The 22,434-nt window shown below is 36.6% G+C and overlaps 4 protein-coding genes across 5 annotated transcripts; 3 read left to right on the top strand and 1 right to left on the bottom strand.

The window, feature by feature from the left end:
- Positions 1-1,880: 1,880 nt before the first annotated feature.
- Positions 1,881-11,431, top strand: LOC104086008 (putative methylesterase 11, chloroplastic). Of its 2 annotated transcripts, XM_018767257.3 has the most exons (7): positions 1,881-2,407; positions 3,483-3,719; positions 4,307-4,450; positions 5,492-5,623; positions 6,609-6,804; positions 10,398-10,660; positions 11,169-11,431. In XM_018767257.3, exons 1-7 carry the CDS (start codon positions 2,036-2,038, stop codon positions 11,259-11,261), a joined length of 1,437 nt encoding a protein of 478 aa, XP_018622773.2. In that variant the 5' UTR covers positions 1,881-2,035; the 3' UTR covers positions 11,262-11,431. The 2 variants fall into 2 exon arrangements, with proteins under 2 accessions (XP_018622773.2, XP_009588437.1); XM_009590142.4 differs by lacking the exons at positions 1,881-2,407; positions 3,483-3,719; positions 4,307-4,450; positions 5,492-5,623; positions 6,609-6,804 and adding an exon at positions 9,575-9,714 and having other exon boundaries at positions 10,377-10,660.
- A 2,293-nt stretch (positions 11,432-13,724) lies between these two features.
- Positions 13,725-14,289, bottom strand: LOC104086007 (large ribosomal subunit protein eL39). The gene is made up of 2 exons (XM_018767258.3): positions 14,154-14,289; positions 13,725-14,068 (listed from the first exon to the last, which is right to left on the bottom strand). The coding sequence occupies exon 2, from the start codon at positions 14,048-14,050 to the stop codon at positions 13,916-13,918; it is 135 nt and encodes a 44-aa protein (XP_018622774.1). The 5' UTR covers positions 14,051-14,068; positions 14,154-14,289; the 3' UTR covers positions 13,725-13,915.
- Positions 14,290-15,220: 931 nt separating this feature from the next.
- Positions 15,221-20,156, top strand: LOC104086006 (uncharacterized). Its single transcript, XM_009590139.4, has 10 exons — positions 15,221-15,426; positions 17,081-17,210; positions 17,414-17,552; positions 17,847-18,059; positions 18,140-18,278; positions 18,776-18,926; positions 19,033-19,142; positions 19,219-19,316; positions 19,439-19,508; positions 19,768-20,156. Exons 1-10 carry the CDS (start codon positions 15,334-15,336, stop codon positions 19,855-19,857), a joined length of 1,233 nt encoding a protein of 410 aa, XP_009588434.1. The 5' UTR covers positions 15,221-15,333; the 3' UTR covers positions 19,858-20,156.
- A 298-nt stretch (positions 20,157-20,454) lies between these two features.
- LOC104086009 (protein RALF-like 27) lies at positions 20,455-20,808 on the top strand. Its single transcript, XM_009590144.1, has one exon. It carries the CDS (start codon positions 20,455-20,457, stop codon positions 20,806-20,808), a length of 354 nt encoding a protein of 117 aa, XP_009588439.1.
- Positions 20,809-22,434: the final 1,626 nt, after the last annotated feature.

Genomic DNA, 22,434 nt, shown 5'->3' with positions numbered 1-22,434 from the left:
TGGCTAGATTCGAGACGTTTGGAGGCCAATTCACGAGGCAAAGGCTTAGTGGAATAAGAATTTTACAGTTTTAGGTAAGTAACAATTTTAAATCTGGTTCTGAGGGTATGAAACCCCGGATTTTATGTCATGTGATTATTTTGGAGGTAACGCACATGCTAGATGGCGGGCGTGCACTGAGGGGATTGTGACTTGGTCCGTCTTGTGAAAATATAAATTTGAATAACTTGTTATTAGCTATACGCTCTCTATGTGTTAAAGAAATTTGACTGTAAATCATGCTTAGGCTATGTGATAGTACTGTTGGGACCCGTAGAGGTCGCGTACTTGTTGAATTATTTGCTAATTGTTGTCTTGTACTCAGTCATGATTTTTACTTGTGTATCATATCTTAGTCTTTCTTGATTTTTGTTGATACATTATGTTATCTTTGTTTGGGTTGATCTTTGTGATTTTCGAGAGCCCGAGAGACTAGAGAGGTTGATGACTGAGTAAGCCCGAGGGCCTGTCGGTGAGGTGTGTATATTATAGCACGTGAGTTGTCCATGCAGCACATGAGTTATCCGTGCGGATTATAGCACTTGGGTTGTAGGAGCCCCTCTGGAGTCGCTACACCCCCAGTGAGCGCCGGTACCCATTGAGTGTGAGTGCTGAGGGCTGAGAGTCGAGTGGTTAAGCCGTTGTGACGAGTTGAGTGACTGTTGCCCTGAGAGACTATACTTGATTTTCATTTGTTGTTGCACTTAGTTGCTATCTGTCATTGTTGTGAAATCTCTGAAAGATTTTATATCCTGATTACATGAACTTGAACTGTATAAAAATTGATTTAACTTAAACTGTCGGATTTGAAAGCATGTCTATTCTTTGCTAGAATTACTGAAAATGAACTATAACTGTGTAGCTCGTCTCTATCTTTAGTTCCTTATTTATTATTGTTACTTGCTGAGTTGGTTGTACTCATACTGCACCCTGCACTTCGTGTGCAGATCCAGGTATTCCCGGACATAGCGAGTGTTGATTCTTTCGCACAATTGACTTTTCGGAGATTCTGAGGTAGCTGCCGTGTTTCGCAGACTTTGCCTCTCCTTCCCTATCTCCTTGCTTACTGTATTTGGTCTCAGACTATTATAGACCGTATTTTTCAAACTTGTATTCATATTAGATGTTCACTTACTCAGTGACACCGGGTTTTGGGACTGTTTATATATGTATTTATGAGTTTTCTTCCGTTGAATTTAATCATTATGTTTTTAAACTTAAAAGATATGGGAGTTTATTGAGATTGTCGGCTTGCCTAGTATTGAAATAGACGTCATCACGACGAGTGAGAATTTGGGTCGTGAAAAAGTAACACGACATCTATGATTTTAAATTTTTTGGTCCACCACTGGATTTGGTGGGACTATATTTGTAATTCTAGTTAACTAAATTTTAGTTTTCAGTATACTTAATAAGCAGAGTTTATTAAATATTCGACAAAACTCAAAAGCGCTCACTTTTGATAACTTTATGGGTTCAAAATAGCTAAGGAGTATATTTAAGGGTCCATTTTGAATTTACTCCAAATATAAGGATTATTTTTTATCATTTTCTTTTACATTTTAAGTGGATTTTTTAACTAAAAATGATCAAAGTTATTTTTGTGTAAAATGAAATAAGTAAAATAATTTTTATGTAACAAAAGAAAGAATAATGAATTTGGGGTAACAAGCATAAAGCACTACCCGAAATTTCCGGTACATAAAATGAAAAAATTACGTAGTAAGAAATGTGGTTGTTAAACCGAGGTTAGTTTAGTAATAAAAATCAAAATCATGGCCATCTTCATATCCACTCCAGTCTCCACGCATTTTATCACCTTTACAGACAAAAACAGTTCTAAGCAAATAAAGCAATAGCGGAACTGGTAACCATCTTCTTCTCGCTCAACTCTCAACTGCTTTGCGCAAGCATCAGATACTTGTACGTAAACGCATTTCTTATTGTACATATTCCTGTATTAACCATTTGCATGTGAACATACAATCAATCGGAAATGGGTTTATGTCTCTCACGGAATTCCACCGTGAAGAAGCGGCCAACATCCAGGCGTTTAACGAATCAATCGGCGGCTGCTGCCGTTAGTGGCGGTGCCGTCAACGGAAGCAACAGGTGGTCTAGGAATCGATCGACGAAGAGAGACGATTCCCTCATTCAGGAACGAGCTCTCGCCGCCGCGATTCTGTTCCAGCAGCAGCTGCAAAACGGCGGAGGCGGAGGCGGCGCTGTTCCTTTTGATCGTTCGACTTCGCTTCGGTATCCGAATTTGAACTCCAAGAAGAATCAACCGCTGCCGCGTAGCTCTAGCTCTAGGGCGCGGTCACTTACTGATCCTCTTCTTCAGCCTCACCAGCTTGTTAGTAACCAGGTGTGTATATGCTTTTTCATGTTTTTGCCCACTTCTGTTTTTTACTTTCCACTTCTGGCATTTGCTTGATTTCCTTTTCTTTGTTCGTTTTTACTATTCCTTTTTCGATCGGCGATTAATTCGTAGCTTTTGAGCGGTTGCTGTATTCCATTATAGATTAGATTCAGTGCACCTTGCTATAAAAAAATTGTTATATTAGACTAATATATTCAGGATTTTTTATTGTGCTATTCAGAATTGCCTTTATAGGTAATTGGACTGAAGTACCCTGTGAAATTTAAGTATGAAGGGGATTCACCGAAAATTTGATTTGAATCAACACTAACTTACAATTACCTAAATAGATGTTGCATCCGAGAATTTTACTCTGCTTGAAAGTATAAACTATATTACTAATAAATGGAGTTCACACCCAAGGGTGTGGCCTAGTGGTCAATGAAGTGAGGTGGGTGCAAACCTTGGAGAACTAAGCCTCATTTGGGCAGAATTACACAGAATTACCTGATGCCTATGTTGGTGTGATGTAGCTGAGTACCCAGTGGAATAGTCGAGAACGACATTGTTTTAAGTTATTGTTTAGAAGAAAAGAAAAAAACCTATTTGGTATATTAAGTTTTTAAAAGGAAAAAAGAAACAGCACAACCAAGTGATGCTAATGTGATTTGATTATTAAACCTCATAGATTGTTACTACCTGCAATCTGAAACATAAATGAAAGAAATTGAGCCACTTTCTACGTTTAGATTAGACTTGTTCAAGAACATATTTTCACTTGTAATGGTTCAATCCCTTTAAAGTCATTAAAACTTCTATAAAGTAGTAGTTCCTGATAACTCATCAAGAAAGTGTAAACGATAGACAACCTCATTTTTGAATTTAGCTTCTTTCTTTTTTCTTGTTTGTGTGTTATCATACATACAGCAGTTGGGCTTATTGTTGCTATAGGAAAATTAAAAAGACAATCTTTCTGCTATTTATCCCAAAGGAAAAAAATTCTTGTTGCTTGCTACTATGGTGTCATGATGTGAGTTTGTGTTTGTCTATATTCAGTCTTCTGGATGTCTATCTTTGGCAGGAATTAAAAGTCGATGATTTAGAGACAAACCATTTTGTCCTTGTTCATGGTGGTGGATTTGGGGCCTGGTGTTGGTATAAAACCATTGCACTCTTAGAAGAAGCTGGATTTAAAGTTACTGCAATTGATTTAACTGGTTCAGGCATTCATTCTTTTGACACAAATAGCATTGCAAGTCTATCACAATATGTGCAGCCACTCACTGATTTCCTTGAAAAGCTTGCTGATGGAGAGAAGGTTAGTTCTGCACCATTTCTAGCTATCGATTTCTGAATGAACCCATTATTATATCTTGCATTCTTTTGGAAACCCAGATCTTTAAAGAAAAATGATCTGCTTCCTAATTCGGGGCCACTTCTGGAGATTGACTGGTAAAAGCGTTTATAAGGACTAGCATACTTGAAAGCATTATATCTATACACTTTTATGCTTTGCCAAGTTTTCTGTTCCAAAATTCTTGTACCCGAATGCAAATTCACGCGTTGTATATATAAATCGAAAGGAATAAAACTTACCCCCCCCAAGCCAAGCCCTTGTTGCAGTAGGTAGGTGAAGATCAGAAATTGATGATAAAATGAAGGAAAAGTTTTCTAGTTTTTACATTGGAATAATCTATTTTCTTACGCTGATTGGACGTGTTAATTAGTCATAGAATGGGGCTTGGATATATTGCTTCGTGATACTTGAAGATATGCAAGCTGAGATTTGTGAAATCTCCAAATCCCAACCTGACCACAGAGGAAAATCCTTATCCCCCTTCTTCATAACTATGTTTGCTTAGCCATGGTTTATTAAAAATTGGAATCATATCTTTAACCATGTAGGTGATTTTGGTGGGACATGATTTTGGCGGTGCATGTATATCTTTTGCAATGGAGCTCTATTCCTTTAAAGTTTCGAAAGCAGTGTTCGTTGCTGCTGCAATGCTCACTAGTGGACAGAGCGCCCTTGATATTTTCTCACAAAAGGTAAAAGTTGATCATTTTGATTAACTTCTTTCAATTGGTTCATTAAAAAAAATCTGCCTTATGCACCCAATTGGACCATTGTTCTAGTATGTTTACATGTCTCCCTTGATTGAACACAAAGTTTGATTATTTAGGAAATCCACACTTTATCCCTTATCTTAGCCTTTATGCGTGGATCATCTCTGCTAGACTTTTAAAGTAGTTTTTCTTGTGAATATTTAGGGCATGTATCGTAGCATAGGGGGCTATAACAATTAAACTACATGATAAGAATATTGATCTCTCTGAAACTGTAGACACCAAGTAAGTTGAGTCTTTGAGTTCTCGCTCTTTAGTCAATCTCATATTTTCATGGTTTACCATGTTCATCAACGATGACATGGATACCTGGATATACTCATGAAGAAATTTAAACTTCACTTTTGAAAATTAGGGATGTCATTGCTTTGCAGTTTTTCTGTGACATGCTTCAAGGATCTACTGTTCATCATGATAACCCACAGAATGCATGCTCTATGTTTCTGGTGAAGGGGTGAAACTTTATGCTCATCTATATAAGTTTCTCCAGGCACTAGCTATATAGCTTTGAGGAAAAACTTGTGAACTCTTTGGTTTCTTGGGGAAGTGCTTGTTGAAATCAGACGAGAACAGTGAGTAAATTCCCCCAAAGTCCTCTTTGGTAAGAGGGAGGGGGGTGGGGGTGATATTGAGAAGGTGACTCACCTTGCGCGCCAGTCCCTCTCAAAACAGAGGATGTCGAGTTGAGGATAAGTTGACCTGACAAAATGCCCGAAACTTCATTTTCTATTCTAATTCTAGAATGAAGTGAATTAAGTAGAATCGATAGAATCTCTTGCCCCTTTCCCCCCCTTTCCTTCTACGTATTGAATAAGACGATCGATGCCATAATATTACTAAAGGATTACAGATTTCACATCCCTAGGTACCTTGAACTGTTGAGATTGAAGTTTTTTGGCTGCTTGTTTGACTAATAGAGTTTTAAGTGTACCTGTTATTAACAAAAGTTCATATTCATTGCAGACAGATTCAAATGACCTAATGAGACAGTCTCAAATATTTATCTATGCCAATGGGAACGACAAACCACCAACCGCTATTGATTTGGACAAGTCACTCCTGAGGGACTTGTTATTCAACCATAGTCCTGCTAAGGTATATTGTCTATGAGTTATAGATAGTGAAGCATTTTTACGTTCATAAAATGGCAAAACCTACCCTTTCCTGCAAATGTTAAAAATTGGATTCTTCTATGCAATACTTTTACTTTCTATCCATGTACCGTGCTCTAAAACATAACTTTTGAAAATCTTTGTAATTTCCATTACTGGTCAAGACCCACTATAATTGGGAGTTGTGACAAGAGGTTTGGGAGTAAAGCTATCAATATGAATTAGTAACATATCGCTCTTTGGGCAAATGTCTATGACCCTGAAAGGCTGAATATATGGGCACCAGAGAGTGGTATATGTGATTCAAAATTAGGGGGTTTGCTAATCCTCTGTCAGACAATGTAAACATTGCCTGAGAGCAGAGTATAATTGGGCGTCTTATCTAATTTGCAATTCAGTGGCACCTATATCTTGGTATGAATTGATCATTGGATACCTAAACCTGTGATATGAATTTGCTGAATATCAGTTTTACTCAAGGAAGTGAAAAGATGGAATTATAGACTTTCCTTTTTTGATAACTGAAAAATCCTCGAGGGCCAGCCAGCGCATAGTTCAAAACTTTGTGGATAATGGGCTCGCTTCTCTACCCTTATCCACTTAAATATTAGGCTTTGTCCACGGTAAAGTTTGAACTTGTGATGTGTGCTTAGCCCACGCATTGCGCATTGTGCTCTTACCACTGAACTAGAGCCCTAGAGGTAAAATTTGAATGTTTGCCCGGAGTTGAACCCAGGTGTGGAAATCCTTTTTTTCCCTTTCTGAGAACAGTTAGATAAAAGCATTCTTCTCTCTCTGTTGTCTTAACTTAGAAAATCAATCTGTGAACTACATGTATACCTGTGCGGGCTTTGGCAATGGTAGATATTCCAAGCTTTCTTTTCTGTGTACTACATGTATATCTGTGCGGGCTTTGGCATTTGTAGATATTCCAAGATTTCTTTTTTTACCATTTAAATTTTGTACAGGATGTTGCATTAGCGTCCGTGTCAATGAGGCCAATTCCCTTTTCCCCAGTTTTGGAGAAGCTTTGTCTGTCTGACTCAAAGTATGGTTCTGTCAGGCGGTTTTATATAGAAACAGCAGAAGATAATGCGATACCAATAGCCTTACAGCAAAGCATGGTTAGCAATAATCCTCCAGAACGAGCTTTTCATCTGAAGGGTGCTGATCACTCGCCTTTTTTCTCCAAGCCTCAAGCCCTTCATAGATTATTGGTAGAGATCTCCAGGATTCAATCGACTTGAAGTTGTTTTGCTGAATTTGTGCTAAGCATTCCTGAAGTTGCACTGATATGTTTCAAGCACAGAGGTACCCAATTCATTACTGGGTAGATGCTCGTCAGCTCGTGTACATACGCTGTTTATCCAAATACATTGATTGATTAAAATTACTTGTGATGGTAAGAATTTCCTTATGGAAGTGACACTTAGGAATAGGATGTTTTTAATATTCGAAATTAAGATGATAAGGGAAATAAACTTATTTTTTAACTCTTAAGTGGTTTTTCACCAGTAAAGAAAAGTTATGCCTGGGTATCATTTTTATTAATGTGATGCTGGAGCTTTTTCAAGTCAAAACTGCTGAGCCTTTATAGGTTTGTTTGTTTTAATATTTGCCATTATTTTCAGTTACGCTGACAATTGTAATATTAGCTTGCTGGTTTTTGTATTTACAGCTTTTACGTAGAGGAAAACCAAGTTTCACTGTATTTATTTATGTTCTAAGCTGCACTCGGAAGGCGTGAAAACCAAGCATGAAACTGCAGCTCAAGCGGTGCTGATATTAGTATTATGCCGTGCTGTATTAATTTTATGCAGTGCTGATGCTAACCAGTGTATTTAATAAAAAATGATCCAAATCGTTTTAGATATCTCAATTATTGGGGTTCATTAATGTTTATTTGTTCAATAGACGAAAGAAATTAAAAAGAAAACAGTTGTTTTATCCTTGCTAACACATCTTGTTTTCTTCAATTTTTTAAAAGGAAAAGAAACGAACTGTGAGTGTATAAAACAAAATAATCTTCTAGAAATCAAATCCACATACTTCCCAAGAGGGAAACCAAATAAAAGTTAACTGGTCTCTGGCTGTTAATTTTGTCGGTTTTTATATATAAAAAAGAAAAAAATAAAGAAAAAAAGAGAGGAAAGGCTGAACAATTGGGGCAGCCATTAGTAGGTCATCCGACGAACCGACACCGACACCGACACCGACACCCATTATCCATGTGACTGTAAGTAGCTGTTTCCATAATTTCCTATCTGTCTCGAACTTATTTTCTGTCCGTTGAAGGCCCGGACACTTGCCAGTTGCGACAAAAAGCAATTAAAAGAAACTGCCAACTTACATATGTTGTTCACTTGCTCCCGTCCGGTAAAATCTCACAAGTAGGGTATGACATAAGTGGTATATGAGGAAGATAGTGTGTATGCAAATTTTATCTTTACCTCGGAGGAACAGAGATGTTGTTTCCAATAAACTCTCAGCTCAAGAAGACGAAAAGAGAAATAGATCAGTAACCACAACAGAAGTAAGAAAGATAATACCAAGATATTAAGAATTATTTTTCCATACATTTACAAACACGGAATCAGCAATTACTACTTCTGTATTCGTTACAGCTCACAAATACGTCCTTTTTCTTCTCCTTATGGAAAAAAGAATGTCTCCAAACTTTAAGTAATTTGAAGATGAGAATAATAACATAATATAATCCTAAATAGCTTGAAGCGATAAGCTTTTAACAGGCTGAGACATTGGTGCCAACTGCCAGAGTTAATGATAAATGGACTCTTAAGCCCAACAGAATTTGAGGACTTTTTAGTGTCTTACTTTGCGAAATGGATACCCCCATAGGTAGGTTAATAGTCAATATTTGTAGTACAATATTAGGGTTTGAATTTCACTGATTTCCGATTATGATTGGTCTAATTGACATTTACTCTCATAATTGTGAGACTAAAATTACTTCAAAAACTTTAATTTTCTTTGACATGGTTAATGATGTTTGTTTAAAAATAGGGAAAAGCTTGATAAGAATGGACCTTGAGCAACCATATGAAGAGTCCAAGAAACTCATTCATCTCTTATATGGGATTCCATCACCCCCACACGCCCAGACGTGTCCATTGGAGCTAGAATAGTCGATGCTATTCCTTACACTTTTGGTTTATCCACTATCTTTTCTAGCAAATGACATTCTCATTAATAGAACTCCAGCTTAAAATAGACGGACTTCAAGTGTCTTAATTTATTCTTACTTTTGACTACGGTTAAAATTACCTTCAAGTTATAGCTTTATTAGATGTCAAGTAAAAAAATGAGATATTTTTCTAACAATGAGAATAATATTATCAATTTCAAATAATATATGAAATTTGACCCCTTTTTCTAAAAAATATACCTCCCACTGAACCAGCAGGCCGTTTCTTTCAATGGATCTGAGGATCCTTTTGCCAAAAGAAATACATACACACCGCAAAACAAAATGTGGATATTATCGTTGGTAGGCCAAATGGAACGTGGTAGCCGCTCCTTTTTGTCCGTTTCTTTCAAATTTCATAATTTTCTTTTGGGAAATATACACATTTAGTCCCTCAAATTTAAATAAATTTTAATTTTTACCTTCTGATGCTTAGCAAATTTAACCTTCAATTAATTGAAAATACATTTTTGATCCTTCTCCTTGTAAATCTTCACAAACTTAAAAAATGATATACCGTTATATTTTTTGACTACCCATGATTATGTTAAGTTTTTAGTTTTAATGTTGTTACTCCATATTTGAAGGTAATATGTTTTTTAAAAATGGTCAAAATATAAAATATTTTCTATACAAAGGGACCAAAACACGTCATAATAAACTGAAAGTTAAATATGTTTAGTCATATATAATAAGGACAAAAAGTTATAATGTATCAATAATTGAAGGGCCAAAAGTGTTATTATCCCTTTTCTTTTTAAACATTCAAATTCCCAAACTAAAAACCCTTTATTTATACGAAGCTTTCTTCCCACCGGTCCCTCTCTCCGTCTCTCGCTTCTGTAACTGATTCGGCATTGATACCTAAGGTATGGTTTCCATCTTAGAATTGTAAAAAATCACTCAGAAATGTCAATCATCTCGATTTGCTCTTCCCTTCTCTAATCTTCTTATAGCTTTCCCCCTTTTTTTAAATTTTATTTGTATCTTTGTAATGCTTTATCTCTGTGGCAAGAGAATTGCAGTTGCTGTTATGTTGATCGTGTTAAATAGATATTAACGCTCATTTTATCCGTCCAATCTGAGTTTTCTTTTATTAATTTTATTTAATTCTAATCCAACTGCTGTTCTCTTAAAAATGCCATTGTGGGTTGTGTTCTAGATCTTGTGCAATTTTTATGGGAAGATGGTTAGCTTGGGAAAAATTGAATTTGATTAAAAAAAATTCTCTGTTTATCTAAATTTGACATATAGACCCCGTTTCCAGAGGCTGATTTTTCTTTTTCTCTGAATCTGATGGATCTAGGTATTTGGGGTTGAATGATTTCCAATTCCTTTTCTCAATGGATCTTTGCCTTGAATATTTGCTGGTGAAGCAAATTCTGTTTATACTTTCATATTCGACATGTTTCTATGGATGATAACTTGTCTGATCTATGTACAGTTGATCTTCTCAGAGAAAGAGAAAATATTTTGATTAATTTCCATCTTAAATGACTTTCTTAAAAACATATATTTGATGATTATGCAGTACTTGGGGCTTTTTGTTGAGAAATCAATCAATCAAGGATGGGCCGCGGAGTAAGTGCTGGGGGTGGCCAGAGTTCTTTGGGATACTTGTTTGGAAGTGGAGAGCCTGGTAACAATTCTCAACCTACTCGCAGCCAGGAAAAAGCTGCAAGTAATGAACCTGCCTCAAAGCCAGCTGCTGTTTCACTACCTGTGGATAACACCAAGAATGTTCCAGCAGGCATTCAGAGTAGCACAAACAACTATTTCCGTGCTGATGGTCAGAACTGCGGCAACTTTCTAACAGTAAGTTAACTAGCAACTTCTCATAATTCCTGGTGCCATTTTTCTTGGAGTGCTTTTTACAGTATGTGAACTTGTATCTGCGTTGAATTGTGCGACTATTTCATCTAAAAGTTTAAGTTGTTAGAAAGAGTATGAATTTAATTGATTACAGTTGAACCGATGACCTCTATCTGTTCTGATACCATATTGAATAGTGTGATCATCTCCTCTAAAAGCTTAAATTGATGAAGAGAGTCACTTTTCATTTACTTAATTATATCTTAAGCAATCTCCTATTATTGGTGCATGTATCTGCATACTTTTCTTTCTTTTTGACAGGTCTCTTCAATCCTCATCACTTTGTATACTGTAAGATGTTATAAGATGTGGCTAACTGGTTCAATAGGCATGACCAGTCTGCATATTTAGGCTTTGATTTCCTTGTCTATCCGATGAAAAGAATGTTATAAATATCAGCACCTTCTAGGCTTGCTTGAAGATTTAAGTGTTATGAATCTTTGTATTGCAGGAAAGGCGTTCGACCAAGGTCCAAGCAGCACCTGGTGGTGGATCTTCCCTAGGGTACTTGTTTGGTGGTGGCAGTGCTGATGGCAGCAAATGATATCATTTAACATCAACATTCGGTTTCAATAGTTCGCTTTCCCAGTTATGGTCGAACTAGGAATGGATTTCATTTACTGCAAATCTGGAACTTTTTCACAATTGTAATAGTGTTAATTGACACAGGAGTCAAACGGCTATGCAAGTGCTGAATGCATTCCATTATTTCTATATCGTTGGAGTAAAAAAACATTTCCTCTTTAATTTAATCTGTTGAATGTGATAATGATAATCATCGAATATAAACACATTTCATGGAGGAGTTCTGTTCGATTAAGTTGAACATGGTCACCTGCAAATGTCTAATACCACGCTTTATGTAAACAGCAGCAAGGAACCTATGATGAATGTCAACACATTCGTCTGCTGTTTCATGATGAAATTGATTTCCTTAATTGCTGAGATCCAGAATTATCACTCAATATAGTGAAAAAACATGTTATTGTTATCAGCAGCATTTACCTTTCAAAATATATCCCCAAACTATAAATTTGCAGTAGAAGTCCTCTTTTTGAATTTTTTACTGAATTCAGCAGAGAACATAACCTCTAGCAGCACAACTATCCAGTAGCCACTACATTTACATCCATTTTCATAAAGTTAACAAAATTATTACTAGTGTGTTGGGCAACACCCGGTTCTTCCTACTTTTGTTTGATGAGACCAAGGACTATGAAAACTGTACAAGACACAGTTTCTTAAACTACAAATGAAAGAAAAACAGACAATTCATGTTAGCAAACGGTGTTTGAGATCTAACTGCAGCATTCTGCTGCTGTCATTTGATGACTTTGATATTGAACAAACGGTAAATTGAAAGCAGCTGTTGCATCAAAGCGATACCCCTGCAGTTCTGATGATTTAACAAGTGTTAACAAGCTCAAGAAAAGAGGTGGAAGCACCAAGATGATATACTCTTAAAAGGCCAAATACACGTGGCCCCTTAAACTTGCCCCTTTTTTTCACTTAGACACCCATATTATAGCTTGTACCTATTGAACACTTGATCTCAACCAAAAATGTACCTATTAAACACAATCTGCTGAGATGGCACAGTGCGTGCATAACACAGCTTCTAGGAGCGTGACATAGCTCTAAATCTCAATACAAAAGATCTTCTGCGGAAGCTATGGAGCTTTGCCTGAAAAATAAATCTCAGTACCTTTTTTTTTCTTCCTTTTTACCATCAATTCTTAAAATCAAAAGAAAGACAATTGGTCCAATCAGTACAATTCCTTCAAACAAAAATGAATAATGATCGAACAATTCGTCCAAATCAGACGAGGGAACAAACAGTTCTAATATCTAGAAGGTAATAAAGAAAGAAAATGCTTCTTTGAAGCTCTGTTAATGTGTAATGTGGTAGCCACAAATTACAAAGGCAATCTACTGTCATCAATACTTATAAAAGCAAATATTTAGTTACACCTCAAAAATCACCCATTTACAACACCGACAACATTAGACAGTAAACGAGTGCATTTGCTGCTGTAGAAGCAGCTTGTGATGCTGATCTAGAAGTAGCTGATGTTAATGTCGAAACATCCCCTAGATTCATTGTTTATACTGATTCGATTGCTCAACTAGAGAAGATGCTACAATGTTTTTACTGTTTTTTTCTTTTTGGTTATTGATTGAGTATTTATTAAAGAAAGGGGAAACTCACAACAATGGAGGAAATGGCGAAATGACTGGAGGAAATGGGGGCTCTGTTGGGGAAGACGACGAGGAATGTCGAAGGGGCCATATCTCTCTCCCTTTTTTAAAAAAGATTTGACAAGTGTCATTTATTTATTCATTTTTTTTTACCCCATTTATGGAACTATACTGGGTATGTTGTTATTTCTTTGACAAGTGACAGACACGCGCTTAACTTGGTCTAGCATTGTCAATTTTGTGTTCAATAGGTACATTTTGTAGTATGATCAAGTATTACATGCTTTAGTATAAGTGTCTAACTGAAAATATTGGACAAGTTTGAGGGGCTGCGTACCAAGATGAAATGATGTTTGATTAGTTTCCTTTATCTCCAAAAAATTGTTAAATTTCAATACATTACAGCACATAAACATTGTTGTTGGCTTTTAATATGCAGAATCATCAGCAAAAACATTAGCCATTGCCGTTTTCTCCACTGTCTAACACCTCTTCACCTAACTCCTAAGAGTCCCAACTAAGAGTTATGACCAATCAAGCAAGTCTCTTTTAAATTTCAAATTAGCTTTCACGGGAAACATTGCTTCATACCAATAGCACCAAACAAGGGGGAAAGAACCCAAAAATATAGCTTTGGGCTTTGGGCATGCATCTCTGGTTATTAAAAATCTCCTGGAACTGAAGTTTCCAAACACGTTTCAAATAATCATATGTAATTCCTAGCTCCCAGTTAATAATCAGCTAGCTGTTCACTAGCACAATAACACAATACCGTATCACAAAAGTAAAATTGGAACCACAAGAAAAATGAGGTAAACTAAATTTGATTTCAGCTTATAATTAAGTAGCAAACATCACAGTAAAACTTTGTGCACACCTTCGCACAGGAATCATAGTTATGACAGCTCCAAATTCTGAAAATTAAATCTAAAGAGAAAAAGCCTAACAGAACTCCGCAGCTCATGGCCCAGAGATAATGGGGGAAAAAGAGATGAATCCTTAGAATCCGAGCTTGGTGCGGCGCCAGTGCCTGCGCTTGGCGTTGTAACGGATGGTGTTGTCAGTGCGCATGCGGATCCAGTAAGGAATAGGCCTGTTCTGCCTCTGCTTCTTCGCCAGCTTCTTCTTTATCATAAATGTCTAGTGCGAAGGCTGAAATTTCAACAAACACAAAACATATAAATCAAACATTTGTCACAGTAAACGAAGGGGAAAGGGAAATAAAGCAATGGCGTACCATTTTCGGTTCTGCGAGACGATAGGACTGAGTCGGGAGCGGCGGATACAAAAACCCTAAGCACAAACTTATTTATACGTTCGTCGGTTAACTTGCTTCGTTTTACAAAGCATAATAACTCACAAGTTCACAATTGAGTACAGTTAAAAGTATTTCAATAAACTAGAAATTCGTTAATTCCTTCTCGAGTCGATTGGTTATTGTTATTTTATATCAGCTTCTTTAAATTAAATGCTTTATATTCACTAATTTTTATTTTAATTAAAAAAAAATTAGGACATGCTTCTCCCGACTCATTTCTCCCGGTTTATACCTTAGAAAAAATCCCTAACTATAAGATTCAACAACAAAGGATGCTATTGAGGCTTCAAAAGAGATATTAATTTATTCTTTAATTTATAATAATTGAAAGCCCAAGAAAGCAAATGCTACATTAAATTGGTATGAATATGATTCTTCTTAAGGTACGAATTGAGGAAAATAATCTCAGAGGATATCATCATGTTGTTTTCTTTAGTTTAAACGGTTCATTTGTCTCTCATGATCAACTCTATCAAAGATAATGCTACCTTCTATTCTAATAACAATAATAATAAATAAAAGAAATCAAAAGTGCTCAATTTTAGTGGGCGTTTGGACATAAGAATTGTAAAATTATGAGAAAAAGTAAAAAAAAATTTAAGTAAAAATGATATTTGAAAATTAGAGTTATTTTTGGACATTAATATAATTTTGGGTTGTTTTTGAATTTTTGAGAGTAATCTGAGTGAAAATTTTGAAAAATAGTTTTTTGGAGTTTTTTTTTTTTTTAAATATTTTTTCGAAAAATTTCAAAATTTATATTCAAGTGAAAATTGAAAAATTTATTGCCAAACACTAATTTTGAAAAAAGGTAAAAAATTTTCAAAAAAGTGAATTGTTTTGAATGGCCAAACGGGCTCTTAGGAAACATAAGGAGCTAAAACTGCACAAATGTATGTTTTAAGGACCACTTTAGACCAACTCAAAACATATGGGGTTATTGTTTGTCATTTTCTCGTCTAATTGGCAACTCTCCACTTTATCCCTATCGAGCTAGGGTTTTTCTTCTCTCCTACCAAGAGAGGTCTCAGCTACGCTGCTTGCTGCACTCTGTCTCTCTCTCTCTCCCTCTCTCTTGGAAAATTTGCAACAAAGAAAAATGACGACGGTGGTCCCTACTTCAGAGGAAGATCCCGTGCTCTCCGTCGTCCGGTTTACGGCGGAGATGTCATGGTCTGACGCCGGCGCCGATGTAATCTCTATCCCCTTGCTTTTACCTTTCTATTTATTCTGTTAAATGTATTTATTTTCTCAAGAGATTTATGTATTCGCGGAAATGGTGTTCGACCTTTACTTTTTTAAAAATTGACTCGCCTTTTGTAGTTTTGCCAATCCTCTGCATTATTTTGGATATGGAATGAAATTGAGCTGAATCGATATAGAGGATTCATATAGTCGATCAGGAGTTGTTTGGGAATGATGTGGAAGTTTATTTATTATTCTCTCAATCCCTAGTTATATGTAGTGGATATCGAGGGGAAATTCAATTTAGGATTTTATATATGGATATACAATTTGATTATCCTGGTGGGAGGTAGTAGATGGAATAGTCCAGGTGAGCGCAAGCAGTCATAAATGAAACATGGATATAAAATTTGTTTGTCCCTACCCCAAACTCCTCAATTGACCAATCATATATGGAATGGTTATAGTGGATTCATAAGAAAGCATATATGTCTAAGTTCTGGTTAGGATGCATAATGACACTTTGGGCTTTTTAAAACAACAACAACAACAACAACAACATACCCAACTTTTTATTATTGTGGTGCCTATGCTTTTCTGAGCCGAGGATCTATTGGAAACAACCTCTCTACCTCCACAAGGTAGGGGTAAGATCTGCGTACACACTATTTTCGTCTTTTGAGATTTGCGTTCATTGTTTTGCCCTAGTGTTAATGAATCCTTTTTCAAAGAAGAACACATCTATCTCTCGGTAATGGCTGGTGCGGAAGTGTAGTTCCTTCTCATGCCAAACTTGTTCTTTTGCAAGGGTTTATGCCAGCTATTTTTATCCCTATTGGATATTAGATATAATGGAGCTCTTAAACATTTGTAGTGGGTCATGGTTGTAAAAGTACGGCAGTAACTTCTTCCTTACTAAATTTTAGGGGGTTTAAATATGTAATATAATGTCCCTTCTCATTTGCCAGCAGATTTTTGGTTCTGCTATTCTCTCCAATATCACATGCTTGTCAGGAGTTTACATTCATGTTTTTCTCCCTTCTCATTGGAGTTACTGGAAAGGGGATCAAGAGCAACCGCGCACACACGAAAAAATCACAACACTTCCATTAGTCTGGTAAATGTAGTTAGAAAACTCAATAACAAATTCAGCTCCCAGGACTTTGGTCTAGTGGTAAAAGCGCCGCAGGTGATGTGTGGGTTAAGCGCATGTCACGAGTTTGAACCTTGTTGTAGACAAAGGCATGGTATTTAAGCGGAGAAGGGTAGAGGAGTGAACCAATTAACCACCGGTTTCGAATCGTATGCCACTAGCCCTCAGGGATTTTACTCTTATAAAAAAAGATTCAAGAGGCACATCTGGGACTTGGAATAACTCTTTAAGTGAAAAGACATATAGTCTCTTGCTGACATATGCTGACCAACAAATAAGAAAAGGGAAAAATTGATTAATATAAAAGAAAAAACCCCCTCGAAGTCCATCCGAAATCACAGTAGCATCATATAACGCTTTCTATGGCAACACCCCAAGCTGACGCCCAAATGCAGAGTCATGGTTCAGTAAATTCCATAGGGTTCTATACAAACTGATTGGTGAAAGATTTTTTTGATTGGACCTTTCTGGTTGTTGTACAAGTTTTAATTGGGTGATCCATTTATAGATTGCAGAGCCTCAAGTTAATAGATTGTGTGTCGAGGCCCAGGAATGCATGATTGAAGGAAGGTGGTTGGATTTGGCTTCGCTGATGCTCACTTCCGCAGATTTAATATTTTCTAAAGCTTCTGAAAAAGGTAAAACTGCATCTGTGCCTCATTCTATTCAACTGTTGTTAAATGATATGTCCTGGACTTTTCCGAACTCCGGGGCTTTGATTGTCTGACATTTTAGCCATCTGTTGTCAATTGTCATCTTATGTTTTTCTCCTTGTTTTCTGTTTCCCCCTCTTTTTTGCTTCCGTTGTTACCTAATATGCTTTAATTGGCTTCTGCTTCAGATCTTGAGTGCATTTTCACTATCATTTGCAACCTTGTCAAGAAGCCTGAGAGCTTGGACCAAGTACATGAGATGGCAGAGCTCATATCTACTAAAATCATTCAACAACCTAATGATAAACCCGCTTTGCGCTTGAAAATGTGAGGGTGTTTGGATTGGCTTTTAAGCTTGTCTAATTAGCTTTTAAGCTCTTTTTAGCTTTTTTCACTGGTTGGCAATGTTAAATAGTGCTTAAAATATGTTTAAAACTGCTTAAAACAAGCCAAAAGCAATAAGCTGGGAAACCCCGACTTATTGCCTTTTGGCTTAAAAGCTATTTCCGCTAAAAAGTCACTTTTTTAAGCTAATCCAAATGGGCTCTGTATCTCACTTTGTGATAATCACTTTTATCTGAGTTTTTTCTGTTGTCTAATCACATTTTTCTCTCTTTTCAGCTTGTTCAATCTCTATAACCTGTTGGAGAATTCATACAGCCGTTTCTTTGTTTACATGAAATCCCTCAATTTGGCCATTCATGGAAAGGTCACTGAACATATTTTGCCATCGGTCAAAAAGATGGATAACTTCTTGAAGGAATGGAATCTTGGAGTCAAAGATCAGAGAGAGCTCTTCCTCGCAATCTCCAACGTTTTGAAGGAAAACAAGGGGTAAGAGGGGAAAGACTTCTGTTTTTGAACCTCTTATGCTGATGATGATGCCTTTTTCTCATTCTCATGCACATTTGCAGCTCTACAAAAGACTCTTTCATGTTTCTAACAAAGTATCTAGAAACCTTTTTGGCTGAAGATGCTTATACGATGAATGAGGCTAAGGAAGAAGCTGCCCGCGCAATTATCGATTTTGTCAGGTCACCTGATATGTTTAAGGTATTTCTATAATGAAGTGAACTCTCACAACAAATTGTTGAAATGCACAATAGTTTTGTGATTCACTCTTAAATTGCATAAACAGCACACAGACTTATCCAAAAGTAAAAACACAAAAGAACAGCAGCCCACAGTATTCCATGCTTTCTCGCTGACATTTGTTGTCTTTGGTGTATATATATTTGCAACTATATATTCTGTGGTCTTACCATTCCACGTGTCACAGTTGACCAGAGTGCTTGACAGTATTAGCAGAATGCATGGTTAGTATGTTACAGTGTTAAATTTTTTGGCTATTGTGGATTAGTTGATTTGAATTTTCTATTGCTTGGCTGCTGTGAGTGGAATTGAAGCTTATAGAGAAAAAATTAGGTACTGCTACTGTAGAGTAGATCACTATATGATCAGATTGAAGACCTATGAGAAAAGAAACAATGAAGGATTGTGCCTTATGTATACTTGTTTTCCATAGTTGAACTTTGTCTTTTATTTGGCAGTGTGACTTGCCAGATATGCCTGCTATATCCCAGTTGGAGAAAGATGATACATATGCTCCAGTATATCAACTTCTGAAGATCTTTCTCACTCAGAGGCTGGACGCTTACTTGGATTTCGAAGCTGCAAATTCAGCATTATTAAAAAGCTATGGTAATTTACTTGCCATTATGCTACTTTGAACTTTGGGCTAGTGTATGAATCAAGCCTTTAATTTGAAGTGGGCTATGCGGCCTGAAACTTCTGGTTAATGTTGTAGGACTTGTCCATGAAGATTGTATATCAAAAATGAGGTTAATGTCGTTGGTAGATCTTAGTTTGAATGGATCTAGTCAAATTCCTTATTCTATCATCAAGGATGCATTGCGGGTATATTTCTTGTCATATTTTGTTTGTTGATGTTTCTGGGCTGCATTTAGCTCATTTAGTCTTTTGCTCTTTTCAGATTGATGACACTGAGGTAGAATCTTGGGTTGTTAAGGCAATTACAGCTAAGTTACTTGACTGCAAGATTGACCAAATGAATCAAGTAGTAATAGTGAGGTGTGCTTTCTGTAGTCAGCCTCCCTTCACTGTCTCTTCTGCTTCAGCTTGAAATTTCTGTTAACCATTTTCCTGTGATTCGTTATGTGTAACAATTGTTCCTTTATTGTGTCATTGTGCAGCCGATGTACGGAGCGTGTGTTTGGGTTGTATCAGTGGCAAGAGCTCCGCTCAAAGCTTACTACTTGGAGGGTAAATAAGATATTCTTTCCCAAACTAACACGAATAAACAATCTGGTTTGTACAAGCTGTTAGAGGTGTTACACCCCCACCTGCCTTCTCAAACACCTCCGAAGCTTGGTCTTACCTTTCTTCTGCCCCAAAACTCAAATTAGTGCAACATATTGCTCCCACACTAACGCTTCATCTATTTAGATGTTTGTTCATTTTCACTCTTATTTGTAATGGATCATATACTGTGTATGATTTGAATATTTTCAACTCTTTGCAGGGTAACATTGCGGGTGTTATCAGCACGATTCAAACCAACAAGATAACAGAAGATAGCGCACAACAAATGCAAGGATTAGCGATCCACTGAATTTAGCTATTATTTTTTGTCATCTTTTTTGCTCGGGGCAAAGATATGCTTAGAAGAAGCACTTTTGTGTTGTCTGTCAAGTTTTCAGCGCTGTAGTTCTATGTGATAATGGTTTTCACTTTGTACTATTAAGTTGATTCCAGTATTTGGAACTAGTTAACTTTTTATCCTACAGTTTCCCTTGTTAGGATATACTCATAAGCAGAAGGAACTTCTTCTAGGGTCTATGTTGCCATTCCCTGGCTGCAAAACTGTTTATCAAAGGTTCGCTATGGCATGTTTGCAAAGCTGTTATTCTATCCGACTCGTTTTTCTGATTTCATTTGTTTAAGTCTTTGCATATGCCCTTGATGACAAAGATAAGATTTAGACAGGAAAAGAAAAACTCACAATAAATTGAAGTAGGAAATAGTATGTCACAAAGTCGTTGAGTCTATTAAAGAAGAAAGTAAAGGTAGGAACTTTCATTTATTACCCCTGCGTCAATAGCTGTGGGGAATTAATTGTAGCAGGTTGCATCTAATACTAACACCTAAGAGAGAAATATGAGTAGTTTATGTCAAGTCGTGTAAACAAATCAAATACCAACGGAGAGAGATGGCAAGAGAGACGTTCAATGGGCAATTCCCAAACTTGTCCACTGCACTTCTTTTGCTGCTAACGATCCTCTTATTAAATACCATAAACATGCCAAAAGTTGAGTGTGGGGTTAGTAGCCAAGAATGTAATGGCATCAGCATAGGTGATTGCGTTGTGGATGGCGATGAATTCCTGGTGGAATCAGAAACGAGCACTCTGCTTCTAGCTAATGGAAAAGGTACACTAACCTATCGAAGCCTTCAGAAACCAGCGATATGTAATGCAAAGATTATCGGTAATTGCATCGGAGCGCAGCTTAATGGTCCACATCGACCCTGCAACTATGACAATCGCTGCAAACATATGCCTTAAAGATGATTCGGTGGTGTACAAATCTCCAAGGGAATCAAGTTAATGTCTGACGTTTCTTTTACTTTCAACTTCCGAGAAATAATCGAGTTTACTGTCCCTCGGTAAACCCAGTTAACTGCCTATCTTCTCTCTTCTTGAACCAACTACATGTGGTACATTTTGTACTATATACAGTGGTTTTACTATGGTTTGTATTTTGTCAATGTGTCTCTTATATAGTCTCTAGCCGAGGTCTATCGAAAATCGTTTCTCTGTCCTTCCCAGGTTAGGGTAAGACTACATACATGTTACCTTCCCCATACCCCACTTGTGAGAAATTACTGGCTTTGTTGTTGTTGTGTCTCTTAAATAGTAGACGCTTGATTTTTAGCAAACTAATGATGATGTTCCTGAACTTGCTATTCCCATATATATAACCTAGATAGATGCCAGAAGATTTGATTCAGAGAAGAAAATGCAAGATACAAGTTTATGTCAAAAGGAGTATAAGACGTGTTCAAGTAATTATAAATGTTTTTAATGCACGAATGTGTAATAGTTTTAATAATTAAGGAGTAAATTACTCATTTTCAATTTGTTGTCAAGTGTTGTAAGCGTAGCAGTTGTGATTAGGCATAAATTTCACCTTTCGGAATGAGTCCCTCAAATCGGGTTCATCATTATCCCGATATACACAATTATAATTTTTTATTTATTATTTTGCATATAAACTAGTAATTGAGTAAAAAACATTGAGTTTAGTTAAAGTTATAATACCTACTCTGTATCCAAATCTAACTGTCTATACTTTTAATTAGATAGCGCCCTAGGTAGGTGAGGGTGACCACTGACCACCAGACATAGCTGGTGGATGCTGAGGTTTTCATTATTGAAGTAGGACATATATTATACTTTAGGAGATATTAGCAAACAAAGACCTATAGTCAACTTTAGAAGAAAGAAAGGGTGTCCATTCATTTCTTATCCCAGCGTCAATAGCAGTAGGAAAATTAATTGTAGGCAGCTAGCTAGCATGTTTCCTATTTAAGTAAACACCCAAAGTTATATCAAAACCATCGGATATAAATGGGAAGAGAAGCGACGCTACTTGTGGTGCTAACGATATTCCTCTTATTCCTGCAAAAAATTGCGGGTGGTGGCCAATTAGAATGCAATGGGACGAGCATAGGCGATTGCCTTGTAGATGGCGATGAATTCCTAATGGAATCAGAAACAAGCACTCTGCTTCTAGCTGATGGAAAACCTACACTAGCCTTTAAAGGCCTTCAGACACCACCGATATGTGATGCAAAGATTATCGGTAATTGCATCGGAGCGCAGCTCAATGGTCCACAGCGACCCTGCACTTATGAAAATCGCTGCAAACATATGCCCTAAGTAATGTCAGCTGTGAAATGGTGGACAACTTTCCAAGGGAATAAAATTAATGTTTCGCTCGTTAGAGATCGAGTTTAATTTGTTATGGTTTATCTTCTTGAAGCAATCAACTACTTATTCTACATTTCGTGCTAAGTATAATTGTTTACTGTGCTATTCTAGTGTTGTGTCAATGTCTCTAAGTACTAAAAGCACGCTTGATTTTAGATAAATTGAGATGCTGTTGTATCATGTACTATTACGTATTAT

The sequence above is a fragment of the Nicotiana tomentosiformis genome, chromosome 2 (genome assembly GCF_000390325.3).
Source record: "Nicotiana tomentosiformis chromosome 2, ASM39032v3, whole genome shotgun sequence".
Classification (NCBI taxonomy): Eukaryota; Viridiplantae; Streptophyta; class Magnoliopsida; order Solanales; family Solanaceae; genus Nicotiana; species Nicotiana tomentosiformis.
This window is presented reverse-complemented; position numbering and strand designations above follow the sequence as displayed.